Below are 25,090 nucleotides of genomic sequence, written 5' to 3'. Positions count from 1 at the left end.
AGGTAGCCAAGACAACTAATCACCTGTGATCAGTGGCATCCAACTTCGCTGATGATAAAATATAGGTAAATGGGTTGTTGTCAGTGTGCACTACAAAAGTGGCTCCATACAGATAGTCGTGCAGCTTGTCCACTACTGCCCATTTCAATGCTAAGAATTCTAGTTTGTGCTCTGGGTAGTTCCTCTTTGAAGGCACCAACACCCGGCTCATGAATGCTACAGGTCTCAGGCCCTCAGGGTGCTCCTGATAGAGCAATGCTCCTAACCCCTCTAGAATTACATCTACATGAAGAACATAGGGTTTGTTTGGATCAGCAAACGTGAGTACTGGTGCTTTCGTTAGACAGGCCTTTATTGCTTGGAACGCCTCTTCACACTTAGAAGTCCATCTATCTCCAAATGGCTCGTTAATATTGAAATAGTCCTGACTTGGCTTCGGCAGCCATAATGCGTGCTCTGGGTGGCGGGTAACATTTGGTTAATTGCGTCAATGGCTGTACTATGGCTGAGAAATTATTAATGAACCATCTGTAATATCCACAGAACCCCAGAAAAGATTGCAATTCTGTTAGTTGTTTGGGCCTAGACCAGGATGCAATGGCCTCTAATATAGAAAGATCGGTGGCCACTCCTTTTTCAGACGTAATGTGTCCCACATACGTGACAGACGTCCGGCAGAACTGACACTTGTCCAGATGGCAATTTCAGTACACTCTCGCTCAGCTGATCTAATACCTTCATCAGACAGACCGTGTGTTCCTCCAGGGTCTTCCAAAACACTATTAAGTCATCCAGATATACCAGTACTTCTAATAGATTCAAATCCCGTACCACAGATTCCATCAGTGTTTGGAAAGTGGCTGGTGTCCCTGACATCCTTGGGGCATGTGCTCAGATTTATAGAACCCCAACGGGCCTATACAATTAGTCTTTTCTTTATCTTGTTTGCACATTGGGATCTGGTAATATCCCCTGTGGAGGTCCAAGACTGATAAACATTTGGTCCCGGTGAGGCAATCCAATGCATCCTCTATACCCCACATGATGTAGTGATCCCGAGTGCTCCTTTTGTTCAGTGTGGGGTAATCAATGCACATTCTTACCGGCCCATTTTTCTTCCGGGCCACCACTATGGGTGATGCGTATGAGTTCCGGTATCCAGAGATTATGCCAGCCCCCATTAGTTCCTGGAGATGTATTTATTTTATTTATTTATAAAATGTTTTACCAGGAAGTAATACATTGAGAGTTACAGTACCTCTCGTTTTCAAGTATGTCCTGGGCATAGAGTCATGGTCATAGGAGATGTCATCTCACATCTTCCACACCACCCGGAGCCAATCTCCATGACCTTTCCCTGAAAGGGCGAACATCATGAAGGCAGATCTCGTGTTCCACACCATAGGCTTTTCCTACATCCCATTCTTGAGTGGAGAAAACCTTTGGCCTATGGGCCATTTTTCTTGTAGCCATTTCTTCCAGTGTTCTGGAGAAAGACTGTATCCATAATTGAACATACCCAGGTCAATCAATCCCCATGGGATTTTCTCGTCCCCGCGGGGCCTATCACTTCAGCACTATACAGGGGAGCCATCACTGTGCCTCTTCGTATCCACACATCAGGGGTGGTCTCATTTTTACTTCTACTCCTAGTGTGTCTGTGACGGTGAAGGGGTAACCAGGCCATAAATAAAGGTATTATGCCCGGTTGGGTGCCCCTGAGCTATATTGGGGAATTGTGAGTGTTAGTTCTTCAACCCAATTGTGGTATATAACTGCTTGTATAATAAAGATGTATGTGGTTTTACTGTTCCAGGAGTGCCAACCAGCGGGATGTGCCAGGCATTAGCGTCGGGGATGGTTTTACGGGAAAATATTGTCAGGGAGTGTTTGGGTAGAAGGGGGCCCATTTTGCGGTTTATCCAAAACATACACTCAGGAATCCCCCCAGATTCCTGAGGACATGAGGAACTCAGACCAACGGATAAAATCCCCCTAGAACACAGTTTGCTGCTCACCGCCAAATCCCCCTGCTTCAGCACAAACCAGAGCAGTACGACCGGGCAGGGAACTAGGTTACATTCCAGGTCCCGGGATATGCCCGAATCCCAGGACCCAATGAGGGGTTCCGTAACTCTCTCACCAGGGATAAGGTGGAGAGAGTTGTAGGGGTTACATTTTAAGTTAAAGTGTAGAGTGTCAGCTCTGCAGCCAACTGCTGGCTGCAGTCCTGTAAAGGTGTATAAACTGTCTATATGCACGCTGCTATGAATAAGAAGGCCATATCGCCATATTAAGGGTTAATGAATACCCACAACCTACACAGGGCATAAGGGGTTAATGTATATTCCCACACTCTACACAGGATCCCTAGGATAAAGAGACCCGGCCCAAGTAATGCCCAGGTACCCTGAATCCAGTATAGGGGTTCAGGGGGAAATCATATCATGTGTTAACTGTATGAATTATGGTAACAATGTTTTCTGAATAAGGGGGAAAAGAGAATGGGTTTTAACCATCCCCCAAGATTTATATGTTTGAAGTAAGGTCAGAGGAAGTCATTGAGCATGGCTAAGAACCATTTTCATAGGAAGCAGAGGGAGCTGCTCCGCCTCTCAGCTTCAAAGAGTCAGTTCAAAAGCAAAGAAGTAGAGGTGTTGAATCTTTTGTTGGCACGTGTAAAGGAGACTGAGCGGCACCCGGTGAGAGAGCAGGATGCCTTATGCTAAGTTATAAGTGAGTAAAGATGGAGGTGGTCACACATGCTCAGTGGCTATACTGAAGCCCTCCGCCAGGTTTGTAGAGCCTAGCAAAACCTTGCCATAGGTGGGAGGTTAGGTTCCCACGCAGTGATTCGCTGCAGACTGAAAAGATAGGAAATGTGAAAGTTTTAAAAGTTTGTGCAGCCATCAGAGATGAGTTCCATCATGTAACAGATTCAGTTCCATCTTGTAAGAAGTTCCATCTGATTCATCTAAGCTACAGGGGGGGGAGGGTACAGAGGTACAGAGACTGTTTCATCGCAACTAAAGATTTGTATCCAGCTTCCAGTATTCGTAAGGACTAAGGATTTGCTAACTAATCCTGCATTGGGGGAACGAAAATATTACCTTCGGCAGAGTTAGAGTGGTTGCAGGCATCGCCACTAGCCAAGGATGGTTACACGGCTCTTTTTGTGCATCAACCCGCGTTTGGGAATTGATGCCTAGAGACTTGATTTCTGTGGATTTCATTCCGTGGACATTTTAATTAGTTTTGCCCCATCACAGTAAGTGTTTATTTGTGATAATTTTGTAATTCAAGCTGTGTGTGTTCTTTATGTGAATAAATACAATTTATTAGGACCCAGATGGTAAAGTGTTAATAAGCTTGGTCCACCGTGACAGTGTCTATTTTCCCTTTCTGTATGGACAGCACTCCAGCCTTTACCAGTAGCTCTATTGCGTACTGTGTCCTCCATGGGGTGGACTATCAATCATGACAGTGGTCCCTTCTATATTTCACCGGAGGGTCACTTTTCCAGTTATCCTCTGTACGCTGTTGGCGGGCACTTGCACAGGGCTGGGTCCTGCCCATGTGACTTCCCCCAAGGGCCCCTCACTCTGAGCTTTGTCTTTTTTTCTCCATCTGCTGGTATGCCTTTAAACACAAGGGATGGGTGGTCAATGTCCAGCCATAATCATTTCCACCATTGGTCTGGCACCATTTTGCTAATTGTCCAAAGATATTAGCAATTATGCCAGTTATAGCCCCAATCTCTTCCTTGCTGCAGACTTCAGGGCATATGAGGACCACCACCATCAATGGCCCTTCTAGTCCAGTTATTGGGAAATGTGAGATTCCCTTCTACATACTCTAGATAAGGGTAGCTGACATTACTGAGGCCCCAAACGACCAAGCCCTCCAGTGGTTGTAATGGCAGGTGTTTTAGGTACCGATCGTACCAGGGATTAAAAATTATGGATACTTGTGATCCACTATCCAAGAGGACTTTGCATACTTGTCCCTCAATCATTGCCTTTACTCGCATTGAGGGCCCCAGTAGACCCTGTGGAAAGTGGTAGGTAGAATGATCTCTTTCTAGTGCCATCCAACTGGCATAATGTCCTACTGTCCCGCATCTATAGCAGAAGACTGGCCCTCCGGTATTTGGAATTAGGATTTCTCCATGGCATCTGAGGGTTTCCTCTTTAGGGAGTGACCACAATGATTCTCCCGGCATCCCTCTCGACTATTTGCATGGTGTTCATCAATTCCGCCACCTCTTCTGTGGGCTCACCCGCTTGGCCTGTGCTCGGCCGCTGCTCACTTGGCCTATCAGTGGTCATAGCCCGCGTCATTCCTTTCTCAGTGGGCCAGACCCCAGAAGAGTATTCGGAGCCCCCAGACCTGGAAAAGCCGCTGATACCAGCTGACACTCTGACCCTGCTATGCACGTGCACTACATGCACATCCAATGTAACCCCTCTAATTTTAGCTCTCAGATGTATGACTAAAAGCTTAGGCTGGGGCCTGGATCCCTGTCAATAACTTACTAGGCCACTCGTGGCCTACGGTCAGACGGCAGAAAGAATACAGACACAGAATAGGTGATACAACTAGTTTATTTATACCTAACTGATTCTGGTACCTCGTGATCCTCAGATGAAGATCACTACACACTATGCAGGTTAATACAGTATACATCCCTCAATAATGCTGCGCGGGTGTAAGTCAGTGTCAGTGGTGCAGCAGTCATCCAATCCTGGCTTATGATGTTGCTGGCATACCCAGGGAGCTCATTGTGTCCTGAACCCGCTGCAGACCTGTTCTTCAGTACCAATGTGCTTTTATAGCCGTTGAGGGTCCCCTCATCACTTGATTTCTCTCATCCACATCTGGAACTGTAGCTCTCTGCTCCGGTTGCCATGTGCAATCTCTGCAGACCGCGACCGAACCTGATAGCACACAGGTCTGCGCAGATCTGATTCAACATGGCTGTCTCTCTTTTTTTAAAGGCTTCTCTCCCTTACAGTATATTCCCTCTTCCACAGCCATTATTATTCGCTGAATCTCATGTCCATCAGTCATATGTCCAGAGCATATTGGAGAGGAAGTTGGCATGGGGCACTGTGAGTGTGTGTTAGCTCTTCACACAGGGAGTTACACAAGCATGATAGAAATCCAACATTTATTCAGATTTTACCCTATAATACCAATATTGCTAAAAGCCTAATAAGTGAGCATATAAAGCCAGTAGTGAATTATTGATATGCATACCCTGCAATTGTACCTATATCAGGTACTATACCTATCGTATTTTATATGCCCATGTGGGAGATGAGGACTGTTGCACTGCCTCTCATTGGTTAAGGCCATGATCATACATAAAAACGCGCACCGCCAAACCAAAATTATACATACCCGCAACGTGCTTATACCAAGAGCGACTATCGCGCCGATGCTACTGCAATGTGGGCGACAGTGGAAGGGTTTTGCAAATTTGATTCTGGTTGCGACGGCCGCATCACGTGACGCGGCCGTCCAATCAAAAAACAGATTTCAGCCGGCACCCGCGCGCACAGTCGCATGTGCTTGTGCACATGTTGCTCTGCGACGTCGCGAATGTGACATCACAGATGCGCGCGTCCTGCAGTTCAGCTGTATAATCGCAGCCTTAGGCTGAGTCCAGGGTCAGCGCTTACGCGGTGACCCGTGCTGAGGCGCGCTGACGCTTGTCAGTGAGCCCCTGCAGCCGCAATGAGAGCGGCTTTAGCAGCGGCTCGCGCACGCGTCCGCAGGCGTGCAGAAGCGTAGCTGTTAATTTTTTTTTAGTTTGAGCGCTCACGGGAGCACAGGGCCAGCTGTGTGACGTCACTGACCCGCCCCCGGACAGCGCGGGAACTAAGTCCAGGGAAAGCACCCGCTTTCCCTCAGCCTCAGCGCACCTCCGTACGGCTGCAGTCCCCATGGACTCAGCCTTAAGCTCCGAACCTTCAGTAGCTTGAAGTTCAATGGCTGATTTCTTTGACACATGATCAGCAGGTTATGAGGCGATTATCACTTATACAATTTTATGTATATATGCAAATGCATACCCTTCAATTGTACCTATTTAACTGGTACACTATATGTTTTTGTCTCCTGTGAGACCAGCTGTACCTACTACACAACGTGCATGGTAAGCTGCATAGGTCACAGGCCTTCCATAGGTTCTGCTTGGAAGTACCTCTCTTTAGCACAAGTAGAGGAACAGTGGTACCTATTTTATACCCACAAACTGTTGGAGGGTCTGCAAAGTGTGTGTGAGTGTGTACAGTATATACAAATACATTCAGAATACAGTACACAGATTTTATTGCTAAAATGATTTTTGCATGTTACAAAATGCCTGTGTTATGTTGCCTTCATAGAAAGTCCTTGCTTCTAAGGTCCTGTTACAATTACAACTGCAGAAGAACTAGTGTAGCTATTTTCACTTTGCCCAATGTTGGAGGGTATATATGGTGACAGGTATGCATGAGGATGAAAGGGTTAAAGCGAGTGATGGGAGGTAGGAGGGAGTCTTTTATTCTAACACAGGGTGTGGAAAGTGAAGGAGGGAGGGGATGAGGAACGAAAGTAAATTTGTCTCCGTACCTGCAGCAGCCACCCACCTCCCTGTCATACTGATTATATTACCCCATGCAAAGGAGTGGGATATGACACCACTTTTACCTTCAGGGCTTATGTAATTAAATAACTTCCGCTGGTGGGTTGGAGAGACCAAAAGAAAGAGGGAAAGAAAGAAATCTCTGCTCCTCCTGTTTGTGCGTCTGCTGATTATAGATTTGAGCAAAGCCAGTTATCTGGCAGGACTGGTTATATAAATGACTCGGTGGCTCAGAGGTCACTGCAGAGCTGGGGAATTAAGAGAAGCATTTCTCACTGAGGGTGAAAACCTGCCTGAGCACTGATCCTCGTTAATCACTCCCTGAAACTTGCCCTCTCTCTGCTGGAGTTCTCCAAAACTTCCAACAAGCCATACCCACAAGTCAATATTATATAGCATAGTTGATACTGACTTACAGCAGGAAGCACTGCCTGAGAGCAGAATCAGAGGTTTGACACAAGGATATACCCATCCTTCCTACCCCACCACTACCTGTCAGCATGGACTGCTGGAGAAGGACCTGCAGTCTCCTTGTTCTTTGTGGTGAGTATTCATTTTAACGTTAGTACCTAATCGCACTCGCTCTTTCCTTCCCCCCTATGGTGATATAACATTTATCTACTGATTGGTGTAAGTATATCTATTGCTATCACCTATATCCTTTTCTAGGATGAATGGGAGGAGGGCCATGTATTGGCTTTCATTTTTACTGAATTGAACTCTGGATATGTCAGAAGGGGGTAATAATGATTATTTTTGTATACACTGTAAAGGTTGATTCATTCAGTCTTGTATGTCTTCCTGGTGTACTGTACATCATTTTGTAAAATGACTTGGTTCACAGGTGGGCTCCCATTCCCAAAGCATTTTTATATCTCTTATATGATTTGTGTGATTCTGCTGCACTCACTGGCGTGCTACATGACATTTAGATTAATATTTCAGTATTCATTACCATAATGATAATAATAATATTAATTTAAAAAAACTGAAATAGTTCACTGTCTGGTAATTGAATCACAAGGCTAACTTACCTTTTAGTCTGACTTTGCCCACTTTTAAGATCGCACTTTTATAATGTTGCATTTGATGAGTTCAAAAAAACTAACACGATGGTGGCTGGTGACATAAGATTAACATAACAGTATTGCTAAACAATATATTAAAGCGGACTAATTAGCACGCACGAGTCGCAACCCTGGCCCCTGCGCCTACTTCTTACAGCGTCTTCTTTACCCAGCAGCTGGCTCTATAACCTCCTCCCTCTCCCTTATTTAGCCGGCAATGATTTTCTAACCAGCTATTATTAGACACCACATAACATCCCTGATTTATACTGTTAAAATCACTCCTGTCCTATAAAACCGTTTTGATGTCGGTGTGAGCTGCGAACTTTCACGAGGCACATACTGTATGCCTGGGATAACAGAAGCATGTTTGGGATGCACACAGGGTGCAGTATTCTACATGTGAGCAGCAACAGCAGCAAGCAAATGAGCTTAAAAAAATAACTAGTTTTTGGACGGTCCACTTTTTACGTTTCTTTTGCGTATTTATTTTCCAAGACATGCATAGTAATTTGGTGCAAATGTATCATTAGTTGCACCGTTAAACTTATGACCTATAAAACTTATTTGAAGTCAATATAATCTCTGTTTTTTAGTATATGTGTTTTTTTTAATTATTATTATTATTCGAACAAAAATGAAATATGCATACTGTATACATACTGTAGGTAATCTTTTTGCACTATGCTATTTGTCGGTACAAAAACGAATTTTCCTTTGTGAGTCACTAGACTAAGCACTGCATTCCTACGTAGTCAGATGTCAAGTTTTTAGCCCTTTAACAATAAAGATCAGTATTTTACATTCTGACGTTGTAGTAAAGCCGTCTATCATTTCTTGTTGTAGATGCTCGTTACGTCCCCTTATTTAACATGCTGTGAAGCCATCTTCCCAGTGCTGGGGTACAGTTCCGCTTTTTTCAATAAACCTTTTGAGTAACTTTTGTGACATAACTACTATATCAGGGGTGGCCAACTCCAGTCCTAAAGGGTCACCAACAGGTCAGGTTTTACGGATATCTCTGCTTCAGCCAATGATTGAGCCACCTCTGCTGAAGCAGGGATATCCTTAAGACCTGATGGCGGTCCTTGAGGACACGAGTTGGCCATTCCTGGCCTATGTACATGGGTCTGGCAGTCCAGGGGTCCCATGACGTGTAGCTGCGTCATATTGTTGAGTGCAGAACGTTGTCTGACAGAAAGAGGAACAGAAAAGGACTCCTGCTCTTCTGTTTCGTCATCAGTGACGCCGCGATCACTTCAAAGGAGTGATCATAGTGCTGGAGGGGCCGGGGCACTGTGCTGCAGCCCCTCCGACACTCGAAGAGTTAAACAGGACTAACATTTTTTGTTAGAACAGGGTAGAGAGTTTTACAATCTATTGATAAGGGGCGCAAGTCTGGCCACCTTTAAATAATAGTTGGGGCCAATGCAGGTCATTATTCTGTCATTCGTAAAACTGAAGGTTATTGTGACTACTGTATGATGTACCAGTATCCTTTCTCTAGCACTGACTGTAAATGTGCAGGTTTTGGTACACCTTTATTCTGTTTTCACATATACACCTCCTATCTAGTAGCAGCATGTACTACACCATGTGCCCTTGTCCTACAGTAGCATTGCATTATCATTTACAGGTTAGAAAGGCAATACAGGAAATTCTGCAATATGATCTATCTGAATTGCAGGTTAATATCCCAGGAGTGCTCTGTTTATCTCACATTCCACAGCGCAATAAAACCACCTGAGCTGGAGCTAAGCAACGTACAATGGTGCATGATAATAAACTGGAGCATCTAGTATTCTATAGGAGTAATCCTCTCAAGAGAATGGTATCGGTGATTGCATGTTTAACCCCTCGAGAAGTAGGTGAAAGGGTTAACATGCCTGGCAGTCGGAGACAGAATTAGCTTGATTAGTACACCCGGCTGGGTTTTTAAATATTTTTTTTATTTTTTTTACCTCCATTGCACGTTATTGCGGTATGTAATTATAGGTTGAATGTTTCATTGCTAACCAAACCCTTATTACAAATGAGCTAGGCTGGTTTCTGTGTTCCTGGTTGGTTTTGTCATCCTCATGCCAATAGAAATCCTTTGCTGAAATAGAAAATCCATAACATTCCCAGCATTTTTATTTCTTTCTTCTCTTTTTATTTTTTTTGAGTTAATTTGTTCTAATTTACTTGCGGGAATATGAAAGGAATTAGTATACATGATTATAAAATCATGTGTGATTTTTATATGTGATCTCTAACTATACAAATCAGTGACCTTGTATGCAGTGCTGTATATAATACGATGCAAGCATAATTAAATTAGCCTGCAAAAGCTTACAATCTAATTATAGTTGCTCAGAAACAAGAAAAATGCCCAAGGTTAAATAAAGTGGGTCTCTGCGTTTATTATTAACTTCCTTGATTCTTACGTTTCTCTTCCCTGACTATTTAAGTCAAACCGCAACTCTTCAAAGAATGTGGATACATAACATTTTTCAACACATTTCAGATACTCTTCACACATACTGTAGTAATAATCTTGACCTTTTTTTTATGATTTTTAAAAAAAAAAATATTATTGAGACATGCATATAACCAGATATTAAAAATGTTATGGTGGGTAACAAAAGTGACAACAACCCTCAGTTCAGTAAATAAAAATACCACTTGTGGTGCATTTGTATGTCTCAGACAGGTCTGCAACCCTGTCTTTCCCCATTATCTCTTAGACTACGATTATACCAGATGCCACTGGGCGGCAGTGTGATCTGGTGACGTCACCCCCATGCTGCCGCCCAGCGGCATCTTGATCGTGCAGAGGAGACAGGTGAGAATCAGAGGAGACAGGGAGGCGTGGCGGAGACGTGGCCGGGAGCAGTTCGCCCTCTTTGGCTGAACCGCTCAGTGACGCCATCTTCGCCTGCCCCAAACAAATTCCTCTGTCTCCTCTCCAGTCTGCTGCCCTGCAGCTCTAGGCGGCGCGCACGTCGCTCGAGGTATGTATACCTCAATTCGATTGCAACATTTTGTGGGTTTTTTGCGCCACGCGACGCCACCGGCGTTTTTTAGTATAATCATGGCCTTAGCATACAATGCTTCCACTGCAGCCAGGGATTCTGGGTAATGACATGCAAATGAGCACTCGCAGGGAGTCACTTTACTTGCATGTAATTCATATTTTTTTTTTATTGCAAGTGAAGAATTTACAGGCATTAACGCATTTACATTGCATTTTGAAGAGTGCTAGAATTTGTTGGTCCAAGAGTAGTGTACTGCATGTTTGAAAGTTGATCATTTATTTTTTGGAACTTCTAGTGGCCCGGCATGGTAGTTCTTCACTAAAAGATCTAGTTGTATTCAAGTTTTTTTGTAGACCTCACAAGTGTTCTCATTAGATACTCTTTAAAGAACAAAAGATGTATCATAACTACAGTGCAACAAATCTATATATCTTTCCAATGCCTGAGGATGACTACTCTTTCTGGTTAGCATCAGTATGCTTTACTTATGATAATGCTTAAGTCTTCTATTTGATGTCTGCAGCATGGCATACTAATGTACTTACAATATTTTTTAGGCCAGGGCGTATGTGCAGTGAACGAGCAAGAAAGTAGACACACACGAGAGACGCTCATTGTTAAAACTTAATTGCACAATTCCACTAGAACACACTTATTTGCAGAAAAAATAAATGTTGGCTTCTTTCCTAATAAGTGTTGGGTGGATGAGCAAATCTAAATATGTACTAACTTTGAAGTTTCATACAGTCGTTACATGATGAGGTTGAAAAAAGACATACTGAATGTTCAACCTATGCTAAACTTTATCCTATATTTCTATTTCCAGTATATTGATCCAGAGGAAGGCACACAAAAAACCCCAGTGAAACATTACGCAATGATGTCTCATAAGGGGACAAATAAATTCCTTCCTGACTCCAAATAATGGCAATCACATTACTCCTTGGATCAACATCCTTCCCATGTTTACTTACTTGGTATATCCCTGTATACCTTTCCTTTCTAAAAAGAAGTCCAACCTTTTTTTGTTGAAGATATCTATTGTATCTGCCATCAGTGTTATGTTACATTTGCTCACATGGGCATTTAGAAATGCAATGGAGACCAGCTATTTTAGGATTTGTCTTCTCAATTCTTTCTTTATAACTCCACCAAGCAATGTAATCCCCAGCTATTGTGATCACATTCCAGCAACCGCATAAATGTTTGTTGTACTATCGAGAATGACATTCCATTGAAGAAACCGTGACGCATTTTCTCTAATGGCATGCTCTATTTTCTATTGCTGGGAAAGATGAGGTAACTCTAACTGTTTAAGTAATCATTTACCCATCATTGAGAGCAAGTTAAAGTTTATTTATTTAATTTTTTACGTTGTACTCATTTATTATATTGCAATCAATTTTTAATTGTGTACCTGGACTCAATTGTTAAGTAATGTTCTGCAGGCAACGTATTTTTTACGTTTAATATATAATAATTTATAGCCAATATTTGGTAGCCACTTCTGCTAAACATCCTGTGACCTCTTATAACTGGGTACAGTAAACATGCAGTACAGATTCCTTTCAACATCAGATCTCCGAAAACAAGTTTTTCCTCATGAACTTTCCAGATTGATGATCATGACAAATCTCTATGCATTTCCAGGTCTTGGTTACAGATTAGAAACGAAGATGGTGGTTTTTATTATATAAAAAGTTAACACCTATAGTTTCCTAATGATTTTCGATTAGTTCACTCCAAACAATTTAAATGGGGGTACGACGGATTCCTGTGCTATAAGCCAATGGCGGTTAACATGGTGACCAAAACTACAGCCACCATGCATTTGATTCAACATGATTTACCTGAAGCTGGAAGCAAGGACTAGGGGTGTGTCTTAAACCACAAATGACTCTTCTGCATTCTTCTCCGAAGCTTCCAAGTGCTGACAGATGACCACTGTTGAAGGCTGGGCTTAGTGCACAATTTGGACTCACCCTGTACTTGAATTTACTTTGCCAAGACAATTGTGATGCTGCTTAAAGTTTATTTTTTTACTTCTATAATGGCATAAGCTACCGTAGCTAATAATCAACTTTCTTTCAGTGTCTGAATTTAATGATCTATTCTCATTTTGTCCTTTTCAAATACATCACCTTTTATTTATACAATATCTATCCTAAATCCTTATTAATTAGAGCCTGTTTGGCACAATGACATGCATGTTAATAAGCAGAACCCCACCCGTGAAAATGAACATGTTGCAGTATAAAGCAGTACTGAATATGATTACAGATTCCAAAGCTCTTTATAGCTTAGTTTAATGTGGGAACCAAGACCAAGGAATAATTACAGCTGATTAGAGCTGGGCGAAACCAGGTATTTGCATTCTGCTGAATTTCCGCTTCATTTTTAGATTTCTTTGTCATTTTATCCTTCTTCCATCATTTGCGTCAAGTACTTTAATGATGGATTTATTAATTACTATAAATAATTTCAGACAAATTCTAACCTGCTGATTTACTTTCTGTAAAGTCAGAAATATATCTATTTTGCCACCTAGAGTAATTCCAATGCTGATTTTTTTTCCACTGTTCAGAAAAATCCTTCTGCATACTCTATGCTGTTATTTTCACAAAGCTTTGTTTGTACAGCTATAGAAAAAAATCCCAGTTTTATACTTTTATTATTGAAAACAAACAGATCTTTTTCCTGCAATCCAAAGGGGAAAAAATCTGCGCTAATAAAATGACTTGTGACTTTCTCCAAAAGCTAAAATACACGTTTCATTGTAAGTCAAACTGCTCTACTGCTGATCCAAAAAATATGATTGGCTTTCACCTATAATTACAGTTGCCAATCCCCCCCATTCTATAATGCTTCAAAGACCATGAGATAAACTCATACAGTACACGTGGATAAGACCCTCATGCTGGGCATTACTGTTGCAGCAGATAACAAAATCAATCTGATTAGCATCGGATCTAGGAATATTTATTGTGGGAAATTAATCTTGAAGACAGAGCTGAAAGTACAATACATTTGATGCCCTAGGTAGGTTCAATTTCTTTTTTTTTTGGTTAAGGAACCCTATAATTATATTGTGAAATTCTAATAGCACATCTGAGATCAGATGCATTTTAAGGAACCCCAACCCTTTCTAATAGCATGTCTGAGATCAGATGCATTGTAAGGAACCCCAACCCTTTCTAATAGCACATCTGAGATCAGATGCATTGTAAGGAACCCCAACATTTTCTAATAGCGCGTCTGATATCAGATGCATTGTAAGGAGCCCGAACCCTTTTTAAAAGCGCTTCTGAGATCAGATGCATTGTAAGGAACGCCAACCCTCTTTAATAGCGCGTCTGTGATCAGATGCATTCTAAATTCTTCTGTATATGGTACAATTTTGAAATGACCTGACAATTGCAGGAAACCTTTTTAGGAACCCCTGTTAAAAAACACTGCCCTATAATATTCTCTGCAAGGTGCACCTCAACTCATTTTAGATCGGTGAACAAGTTACAGTATATTTCTGCTCTACTTCTGAGAATTGAAGGTGCCATGTGGTTATGTAGAACATTGATTCTGTTTGCAAACATATGAGGTCTACAGAATAATAGGAAAGGGAAATCTTTACTTTAAAGTGAATACATACACAAACAAACCACTGATGCATTTCTTACAGTAGTAACTATGGCGGGCAGTGTTATTAGTTACCTGTGTGTAGACTAGAGCCAATGTTTCCTTTGGGCTGAACAGATTAGGATATAGAGTTCCTACCGCATTCAGAACATATTTTAACAGTTAACACCTTTTTATGTTGAATAGCGTTTATTGTTTGCATGCCAAACATGGCAAGTAGCTGTGTGTGCAATCATAACTAAATATGCTCAAACAAACCCCTTTAGTCCCCAATTATTAATGACTTATGGAAACCAGATTAATGGCTTTAGTGCCTGACAAAGCCACAACATATAACAGAATATCTTTGTGATGTTTTCAGGTACTGTAGATAATGTTTTTTTATTATGTACATCTTGTTCTTCTTTATCTCAATATTCCACGTGTTCGATTTTTCTTTTTTGGTTATGTTTTTTTTTCCCTGAGGTTCGCAACCTAGGTGACTTTTTTCCCAAAACAATTTCACAAAAAGAACAAGGTTGGCGAAGCATTAAAAGACCATATGTGCAAGGTCACGTGGCAGCACAGATCTGGCACCTACGAGAAATCTGTGCACATTTCCAAACAATATGTGAACTTTTGCAAAGTGTAAGAGAGAACCATGAAAATGTTGTGCAGCAAATTAAGACAGCTGCACGTCTCTACTTCTAATGAAAATTGTATGCTCATCGTGAGCACAGATCAAAAGTCACAATTTTAACATTCACCTAGCTTTTCTGCTATCTTTGACGTTACTTTCTTTAGCAAATTACAGAACTAGCAATATATCTCCTGAGCAGTACAAGATTAAACTTGGTTTGGAATTGCACGCATGGTAAGGTCTTGATCATTAGACCCCGGGCATTTAGGGAAAAAAGAGAGATAAAACTGTTCATAGCAAAACAAGAAATGAACACTAAAGGAGAATGTGAGGAATGCAAGTTACAGAAATTCACCCTACACCTCTTTTCACCTTGCAGTCAATAACTGACAAGCTGAAACATACTGCATGCAGCACCGTTTTACTTGGGTGGTATACAGTAGGTGAATGTTTGACATTACATATCATTAAGTGCAGTGTGTGATCACAGACACCGATATCTAGCTATATTTGATACATAAATGAATTGAATCTACATTTAGAGCTAAATATAACATTGTATCTAAAAATAGTCCACAGGGTACACATGATCAATAGCTTATCAAGGAAAAATAGTTTACAACTTCTGGTAAAAAGCGCCCATTTAAATGTAACATTTGGTCTATCATATTTTTTTCACGCTACTTTTTACAAACGGTCATGTTAAAAGTGCAATAGTTTTGTAAAATCAAAGTAAAATAATGCTAGTAACATGTTTTTAAGGGATTACATTTAGATAATAGCCTTTTTATTTACCCAAATCTGACACCTACAAGTATTTAAAGTACATTTTTACATTTATTTGGTAGACATGATAAACTGAGACTTGGGAAGGGTTTGATTTTCAGAGCCTCTTCTCTTCCCCTCCCCTTATCTATATTGGCTGTCTGATATGGACATGGTGGGATATCTGGTAAAGAAAACACATGATTGACTCACTTCCTCATTTAGAGGCCCCCAAAGAAATTCAGCTTTTAATTAATTTACCAAAAAAAAAAAAAAACATTTTGTACATGAAGACTAATGTGAGAAATCTCACTGCCTTTAGAGGGAAGGTTAAAACCAATTGTATGTACCTGTATTTGTTTTGACTGGCTTGTTAGTAAGTTGGCTTTGCCAAGTTACAGAAGAATGTGGTTGCGGCTGTGTGATACCCATAGTATGTATTTATGTATATTTTTATTTATATAGCGCCATTAATGTACATAGCGCTTCACAGCAGTAATACACGTGACATAATAATATAAAACACATAATAAATAATATAAATAGCACATAATGGGAAGTGCTTTCAGACATAAAAGAGACATTTAGGAAAAGGAGTCCCTGCTCCAAAGACCTTATAATCCAATTGGTGGGTAGGAAGGACATAAATAGACAGTAGGAGGCCGTTCTGGTAAGTGTGTGTGAAAGGGGCCAAGGTTTATGTATGAGGTGTAAAGTATCAACCACGGAGCAACTCCTACAGTATTCTTCGTTAAGGAGGTGTGTTTTAAGATGGGTCTTAAAGGTGGATAGAGAGGGTGCTAGTCGGATATTGAGGGGAAGGTTATTCCAGAGGTGTGGGGCAGTCAGTGAGAGGTTTAAGGCGGGAGAGGGCTTTAGACACAAAAGGGGTAGAGAAGGCATCCTTGAGCAGAACGCAAGAGTCAGGATGGTGTATAGCGAGAAATTAGGGCTGAGATGTCAGGAGGGGCAGAAGAATGTGAAGCTTTAAAAATGAGTAGGAGAATTGCGTTTTTGATATGGGATTTGATAGGAAGCTAGGAGAGGGATTTCAGCAGGGGAGACGCTGAAACAGATTTAGGAAAGAGTAGAGTCATACTGGCAGCAGCATTTAGGATAGATTGTAGGGGAGACAGGTGATAGGCAGGAAGGCCGGACAGCAGGAGGTTACAGTAGTCGAGACGGGAGAGAATGAGGGCTTGTGTCAGAGTTTTAGCAGTCGAGCAACAGAGGAAAGGTCGTATCTTTGTAATATTGCTGAGGAAAAAACGACAGGTTTTAGCTACCTTTTGAATGTGAGAGAGAAGTGTGACCCCTAGGAAGTGTGTTTGTGCTACAGGGTGTATAATAGTGCTTCCAACAGTAATGTTGAAGGAAGTAGTAGGGCCAGGTTTGGGGAGGAAATATGAAGAGCTCAGTTTTTTACATGTTAAATTTAAGTCAGCGGAGAGCCATCCAGGAGTATATAGCGGAGAGACATTCAGATGCTTTGGTCTGTTCAGCAGGGGTCAGTGGTTGATAAGTAAATATGTGTATGATAAGCATAGAGGTGATATTTGAACCCAAGAGATGTGATTATGTTGCCTATAGTAAGAGTGTAAAGAGAAGAGGTCCCAGGACAGAACCCTGCCGATGTTTGAAAAAGAGACACTGAAAGTACGATGGGAGAGGTACTGTAAGAGGAGATCTAGAATAGGGTTTTCTTATGGATACCAAGAGTATGGAGAAGAGGGTGGTCTACAGTATCAAATGCTGCAGAGGGGTTATGTAATATGAGCAGGGTGTAATGACCTTTGTCTTTGGCAGCATGGAGGTTATTATTTATTTTAGTGAGGGCTGTTTCAGTGGAGTGAGTAGTGCGGTAGCCGATTGTAGAGGGTCTAGGAGAGAATAGGTGGTGAGAAAATTGAGCCAGCGTGAGAAAAGTAGACGTTCAAGGAGTTTAGTGGCAAAAGGCAGGAGGGAGACAGGACGTTAGTTAGAAAGACAGGTCAAGTTTGCACAGGTCAAGACAGTCAAGCTTGATGTTTTTGAGTAATGGTATAACGTGTCATGTTTGAAGGAGGAGGGAAAGGTACCAGAGTAGAGGGAGGAGTTAAAAATGTGTTGTCTATCTCTACTTCATCAACAAGGACCAATATCCCATTGTGAAAAATCATGGTGACACCAAGTTTCCAAATTTGCAACTAATTACTGGAGGTCTTATGTTAAACAAAATGTGATTTTTGATTCTGTAAAAGTAGATATCAAGTGTAAATATTCTTGATTTGTTTTTAAAGCCTTTTTTTTTTTTTTCATATGCTACACTTTTTATTAAAGTAATTTTTTAAAAGGTTGTTTTTTTCCAAGGGCTATTCTTTTCTACAACAACATGTTATACAGTTTTAGTGTCATCTGCTTGTGGTGCCAATGCACTCCTGAGTTTTTGTTTACTGTTACAAACTACTTACAAAATATTGACTGACAAGATAGATATATGTGCTTGTTATAAATCACATTGCATACTGTATGTTTTCAAGAAATATTGCATTAAGAGTAAATCGACATCTTTTTTTTTTTTAATAGGTTTTCTTATGCTGCAACTGGTATGTGGAACAACAGTGATTCCTTTATGTAAACCAGGAGACCCTGCAGAGAATTGTACAATAGCTATGGGTAAGAATACGTGTTATATCTTGATTATGCACAAAGTCCTGCACAAAAAATGATAACAAATAAAAAGTTATATAAGTATATAATATACATATGTATCACTAGCCTAGCCTGCAAGTTATTTTCTTTACTTCCATGACGCTGAGAATGCTAAGCAAGGACACCCTTTTTTTTTTTTTTTACAGTTGCCTAGAACGGAAATAGCACAGCCATTGGTCAATGTAAATATGTAAATATGTTTCCAAAGGCAACATAGATGCATTATGGAAATGAAATAAAATCAGACAATGACTATAATAAAGTCTATATCTATAGACCATTATTATGCCTGAAATATTGTTTAATGAGTTACAGTACCTGTCACAGGAGATTTTAGTAAAATGAAGCAACCTTAAGAATGAGAGCAGTCTGTAGTGTGACTAACATATTACTACAAGACTGATTAGAGATTTCTGCTGAGGTTCGTGAACCAGGCTAAATTTGCCGATTATTATTTTTTTTCTGCAAAAAATGCAAAAAATGCAGCAAAAGCTTTGAGGACATTTTTGCAGCTCTACATGGCACATGAGCCTTTACATAGTGGGATTTTAGCAAAGTGCTGGCCAAAGTTGCAATCAGTAATCTGTTCAATTGCATTTCAATTCACAAGAAACTAAAGTGATAGCTTTGTCTATGAGTAAAATAATTGTATCAAAGTTTTTAAACTCGGCTGGTTTTAGAACTTCCCTGGGATGGTGTGTTAACTTTGTTAAACTGCATACCCTCAGGCATATTTAATCTACAGCATTAGTTAAATACAAGGATTGTGCATTATGTATATATGTATTTTTATCTCATTTTTTAGTTCAAACAGACGACAGCCCGCGTGTGGCACCCGTGAAAATAATTAGATGCCGAACTGAAATGGAAAACTTCTGTTTCAATGGTCAGTGCATGTACCTTGTGGATCTCGATGAACACTCCTGCCGGTAAGGAGAACGCTCGTTTTTCTTATTGTATGCTTTATTTATATAGCATCCACAGTGCACAGAGGGGCTCATGCAGAGAGCATAGATAAGGAAATAGCGCCATCTTCTGGCGAAAAAACTAGCCAGAAATCCTTAAACTCGGGAGAAAATGGCGCGATTTTTAAAAGTGCTCTGAAAATTTTTCAGAGCTGTAAAACTCGCCAAACTCGTGGCGAGAACCTGAAACTCGCCATGCTAATATAGCGTTGTATTCCAGAAGCTCCGAATCGCTGGAACACGCCAATATGTGCATTAGTATGGTGAGTTTCAAATAGTCAGGAAAAGTTGGCAATTTGCAGTTTTTTGCCGAAATGAGTTAACGACGTTCCCTGCATAACACCTTCACTAACGGCAAATCTGTGGCTATTTTACAGCCATTTTAAACTTTTTTAACTTCCTCTCTGCATGAGCCCCAGAGTGTTTACAAAGACTACAGTAAAGGGAATTATGATATAATAAGCGCAACAAAGTCACACAATAGGAAAGGAAATCCCTGCCCAGGAGAGCTTACAATCTAAGTATTAGAGTTTATTTGTATTATTCCCCATTGTACTGCAATGCATTCCCTCTCCAAAAGTGAAAGCCAGAATGTGCAAATACAGACTTATTTTTCTGATCAAGCAAAAGTAATTTTTAAATTGCACGCTATTAATCTGCTCCATAAATGCTAGACTAGCCTACAAAGCATTCATTGACTATAGCCAGAATGCATAGACTGTTTCCATGTACTGTATGTAAGAATGTTTGTGGTACATTACTATGGCACAGACATTGAGTTGGCCACTCAAGACAAATGGCAAAGTTACCAGTTCTGCTTGAATTGGTATGCAACAACACTATTGTTTATCATTTGTTTTTTTGGGGTTTTTGTTTCCCCCCTTTAAAATAAAACCTTTTTTTCTTATATTCCTTAGGTGTAATAAGGGCTTTACCGGTGACCGCTGTGTACACCCAGAGTTTGTCAAACAACCTACAAGCCAGGAGTATTTGGCACTTACAATATTTTTAACACTGTTGCTGCTTCTGGCCATCGCAGTGGCATCCTTCTTTGCATACAAATGGTAAGTGCTGTTCACAAGAGTACTGTATTTGTTGAGAGTTCTGCAAGCACAGTCACTTTACTGTGCTATTTGGTAGTCACAATTGGTGTACTGAGCCTTTTTTGCTTGTAGCAGTCCACAGCTTTCAACATCAACTAGCTGATAACATGATTGGGTCAACTACTGTGTGCAGTTTCCTCTCTACTTTCTGAATCGAGTCCTATTTCGTACGGTCTTATTAAATTCTGACAATATTTGAATGATTGGCTGGCATACGTTGGCCTTTTAGAGTGATTAACAGGTTCCCATTTCCCTTTCTCTCCTCCAAATTTTTATTAAGGTGACTTAGTATGTCTTCTTAGACAGAAACAGATAGTGTCAAGTATGTATATAATAGTGTTGTTATCATTATGATAATTTATTAAGGCTCCAACATATCCTGCAGGACAGTACAATGGGGTTGGAAGATATGAATACAATTACAAAATAATCATACACTGGTATAGTAGGTAAGGATGACTCTGCACCAGTGAGCTTATAATACAGAGACTATGGTTGCATTTATAAAATAACTGTTATAAGGGGTGGTAGTAGTTGAGTTTTGTAGCCAGAGTTTATTTTGGCCTATTTAAGTATCCACTCATCGATTGGACCCATGGAAGCTAGACCCGCTCATTCCCAGCATTCGTGGGATTCGTCCACGGTCTTGTTCCCTATCCAGTTAATGATGTTATTTTCTTATGCGTCAATTACATAACTCATGCAGGTTCTTTGATCCTGACAGGCATGAATTATGTCGTTATATCCAATCTACAAATATTTCCAGTGATGCCTGTGTGACTTGTACTTGACAGAATTTGCTGACGCAGGCAATTATTGCTGCCTTTTTAATTGCATTTCTGTACATTAACATTTTTTTTTCTTGTTTGTGTCCTTTCAGGTATAAGAACAAAAAACTAAGTCAGCCCCAGAAGGAATACACAGAAGTTAATGCACAGAATGTATAGAGAGTGAGACTCATGTTCTGGAAAATGGAACACATTTCCCCTGTTTGTTTTTATGTTCAATATTTATATTAAACAATCTTTTTTCATGTTTTTGTTAGGGATGAAATGCAGGTCAAAGCTGAATATTTTTACATTCCTATTGTTAATATTTTATATATTGTTTGATAGTACATGTCTTTAATGCAGACCAGTTGTATGTAAATATTTTACAAAAGAAGGACCAACATTTTGTATATTGCAGGCTCATATTTTATATTATTGAAATATTTATGTACTTTAGTGTGTAGTTATAATTGTACGTATTTAAGACTCCTTGTTGAGACTTTGCTTCCTTATCTTATCTGACTTGTACATATAATAAACTAACATTTAGCCTGGCCAGATAGAATTCCATATTTACTTAGCGAAGCCATTCCATAAAGTAGTTTATGGCGCTGGAAGACCCCTTTCTTGAAGGGGCTATACAGTGACTTATGGAATGTAGTAAATATGGGCAATAATCTGTCAGCACAATGGGAGATGCAGTATTTAACTATTGTTTTCCCAGTACAGTTTTTCTTGACACTCGGTATGGTAAAACAACTCTGTATGGGATTTTCCTCAGGGAGTGGTAGCATTTGTTGCCCATTATATAAAAAATTCTTCTCCATCATAAAACAATAATGACCTCTTAAAACACTTTTGAACGAGGCCTGCTATTCCAGTCACCTCGTACAATCAATTAAAGGTCACCAGTCACCAACCCATTTTAAGCAGGCGTTCCGCTCATGACCACTTGAAGATTCCACATGTTGTGCTATTGAGAAATGGCTATCCATACACACTTCTAACATTCAACAGCTTCTCAATGCTCAATTAGTGCCATCTTCCCCCCTGCTTTGGGGAAGGGCAAAGTGGTTGGTAATTACTGTTAGCGGGAAGTGGGAACCCAAAAGCCGCATCTGAGAAAAACAATGAGTCCATGAATTAAGTACAAGGATTTTTGAAGAAACTGGAATAGTTTTGAGACTGCATATTTACAGCTCTGAATAAAATTGATAACAATTCCAAGACACGAAATTGCACTAGATTTATCAAAGAAAAAAATCCAATTGCTTTCTATCTTATTTTATTCTTGAGATGTGATGGGCTTTTCCCACCATAATTGGACAAGTATTGCTTTGATGCATAGAGCTATAGGGGCTTGTCCAAGAAAGTGCAATTTGTGCCGAACTGGCACGACCGCATGGAAACAACCATGGAAGTCAAAGTGAGTTTCATGCGGTAATACCGACTCGGCACAATTGCACTTTATTGAATAAGCCCCATACTGCTGTTATACAGTGGTGTAAGTTTATATTAATTGAAGGGAAGCTGGCATTTTTACCATGAAGATAAACTATTGCTTTAACTACCACCCATCCCTAGGTAGGTTCTCTGGAGTCAAAACACCTAGTAGCTGACCCGTGTTTAATGTATAAATGTAAAGGGCCTGTACAGTGTTATTAAGCTTTATTTTTAGTTCTTAGAAAATTATGCTGCTGGATAGAAATATACTGTATGTGTTATTCTTTAGACCAGGGGAGACCAGTTTTTTTTTCTGGGGTGGCACACATTTTTTGGCAGGCCACTGTTCTACTGTCCCCCTACATCCACTCTCCCTCCCCTCTGTTCTCACTCACTCTTCTCCTGCGTCTTACTCTTCCCTCTCCTCTATCACAAACTCGCCCCCCCCCCAATCCCCTCTTTCATTCAATTCCCCTCCCCCCACACCTACTATTTTACCTTGGGGGTGGGGTGGGTAAGGCGTCTGGTCCTGTGGCAGAAGGGAGCAGGAGGACCCACTGACAGATGCAAAAGTTGGGACGGACTTCTGGTTGTGTAAAATAAAATCAATTTATTGGTGTAGTCGCAACATCACGAGGACAAAGTTATGAACAGACAAAAAAATGGGAACCTCTGTCAAAGTGCCATATGCACGTAATGTGTCAGAGGTTCTCCTTGCTTGCCCTCTTGTGATGTTGTGGACCACTCCAATAAATTGACATTATTTTACATACAATCCAGCCCTTATTTTCAATTTCGCAGTGCACCATTCTCCTGATACCTCACCGCAAGCAGGGAGCACGCTACTTCCGGATATTTACCAGTGTGGTTGTGAGTAATTTGAAATGAATGCATGTCTTTTATGAACCTACTGTAACTGCATTCTACGTTTGAACTGTATTTTCTCAAGTTTAACTCCTTGAGGTGTTATCTTCAGCATATTGTGGGGGTCCAAGCCTGCCAGTTCTATGTGTGTGTGTATGTATGTGTGTGTGTGTATATATATATATATATGTGTATGTGTATGTGTATGTGTATGTGTGTGTATATATATATATATATATATATATATATATATATATATATATATATATATATATTTCCTCATATGTGGATCTGGAAAACAGCCTTAAATACCTTTGCCAGTGCATTGATGATATGCACAACACATGGATGTATATCTGAACACCACTCATAAACTGTAGAGCACCGGCATTGAACTTTGGTTCTTTATTTTATGAGATCTGAGGAGGGGTTGATCCCTGAGTATCATCGTGTGGGCCATTCCAAATGCCATCAAGTGGACCTAATAGTACAGTACATTATATGCTGAAATACTGCCATTTTGATCTATTCATCACATGTAATAATTCTTAAGGTCAATTCCCAAAATAATTGTCATTGGAATGTATATGTGTACTAGTGTTGGATTGTATTTTGAAAATCAACTACTGTTTGTTCAGAGAATAAACCTTTTATTATGAAAAAAATATATAAAAATAAATATTTTTGCTGTAGTTTGTCCATGTTGTTTTGTTATGGATGCAGATACCTTTTAAGCAAAAAAACGAATCTCTTTGGACACAAATGACACCGGTGATTTTTTTTAAATTGATATTAATTACACAACATATATTAAGTGTAACTGTAAGTAGGTACAACATTTTGTAGTATTGTAAACTTGTAGCACTTCCATAGAAATGTGAATTCGAGTGCTTGATACCGCTCTATAATATATATTTTTGTGTTTGGAGCAAGTGCAGAAAAGAGTGAAAGTGACCAGACTACAAGTGGCAGAAAAGAGTGAAAGTGACCAGACTACAAGTGGCTTAATCAGAGAGAGAACGCATTCAAGAAGAATGATTGACATATAGAGCAATATCACCTGAGAATGATTGAGACAGTCTGTCAGTGTCATAGGAGGATGTAAGCACCATAAGGAGAGTGATTCAATACTACTATTGTAGAGATATCTGTAGGTTGTTTTCTAAAACCCCAGAGACTGTGATTTGAGTGCTACAGTATTAGCACCTGCCATAAAACTGAAAGCTAGAAGTACTATGATACATCAATAAATACAAACATTTCTATCTCAACATTTTAGGTTTCATTCCAGCTCAGCAAATCCGAGTGATTTGATTAGACATATTTTAATATACTCCTAAGTACTATGTACATCCCTTCAAACCACCCTCCACCCTGTCATGGAGAGACACCTACTGTATGCACAAAAAGGAGCACGTCTAACATACTTGGATAATCGGATAATCGGATATGCAAAGTATATTTAAATGACTCCTCCCAGAATATATCCCAGGTGTGCCCCTATTTGTACACAGGTGTCTCT

General features: G+C 40.3%; 1 protein-coding gene across 1 annotated transcript; it reads left to right on the top strand.

Moving 5' to 3' along the window:
* Window positions 1-6,658: 6,658 nt before the first annotated feature.
* Window positions 6,659-24,260, top strand: EREG (epiregulin). Its single transcript, XM_075565460.1, has 5 exons — window positions 6,659-7,174; window positions 18,298-18,387; window positions 19,229-19,352; window positions 20,306-20,452; window positions 21,372-24,260. Exons 1-5 carry the CDS (start codon window positions 7,132-7,134, stop codon window positions 21,436-21,438), a joined length of 471 nt encoding a protein of 156 aa, XP_075421575.1. The 5' UTR covers window positions 6,659-7,131; the 3' UTR covers window positions 21,439-24,260.
* The last annotated feature ends 830 nt before the right edge of the window (window positions 24,261-25,090 follow it).

Source organism: Ascaphus truei, chromosome 1 (assembly GCF_040206685.1).
Source record: "Ascaphus truei isolate aAscTru1 chromosome 1, aAscTru1.hap1, whole genome shotgun sequence".
Taxonomy (NCBI): Eukaryota; Metazoa; Chordata; class Amphibia; order Anura; family Ascaphidae; genus Ascaphus; species Ascaphus truei.
The sequence above is the reverse complement of the archived record's forward strand: the minus strand, read 5'-3'. Positions and strand labels throughout refer to the sequence as shown.

What these genes read in the sequence shown, in the direction of transcription:
- EREG (XM_075565460.1), top strand. Translation starts at nt 7,132, where the DNA reads ATGGACTGCTGGAGAAGGACCTGCAGTCTCCTTGTTCTTTGTG. An exon ending in CTCGATGAACACTCCTGCCG is followed by an intron (nt 19,353 to 20,305) that starts GTAAGGAGAACG and finishes TATATTCCTTAG; the next exon opens with GTGTAATAAGGGCTTTACCG. An exon ending in TCCTTCTTTGCATACAAATG is followed by an intron (nt 20,453 to 21,371) that starts GTAAGTGCTGTT and finishes GTGTCCTTTCAG; the next exon opens with GTATAAGAACAAAAAACTAA.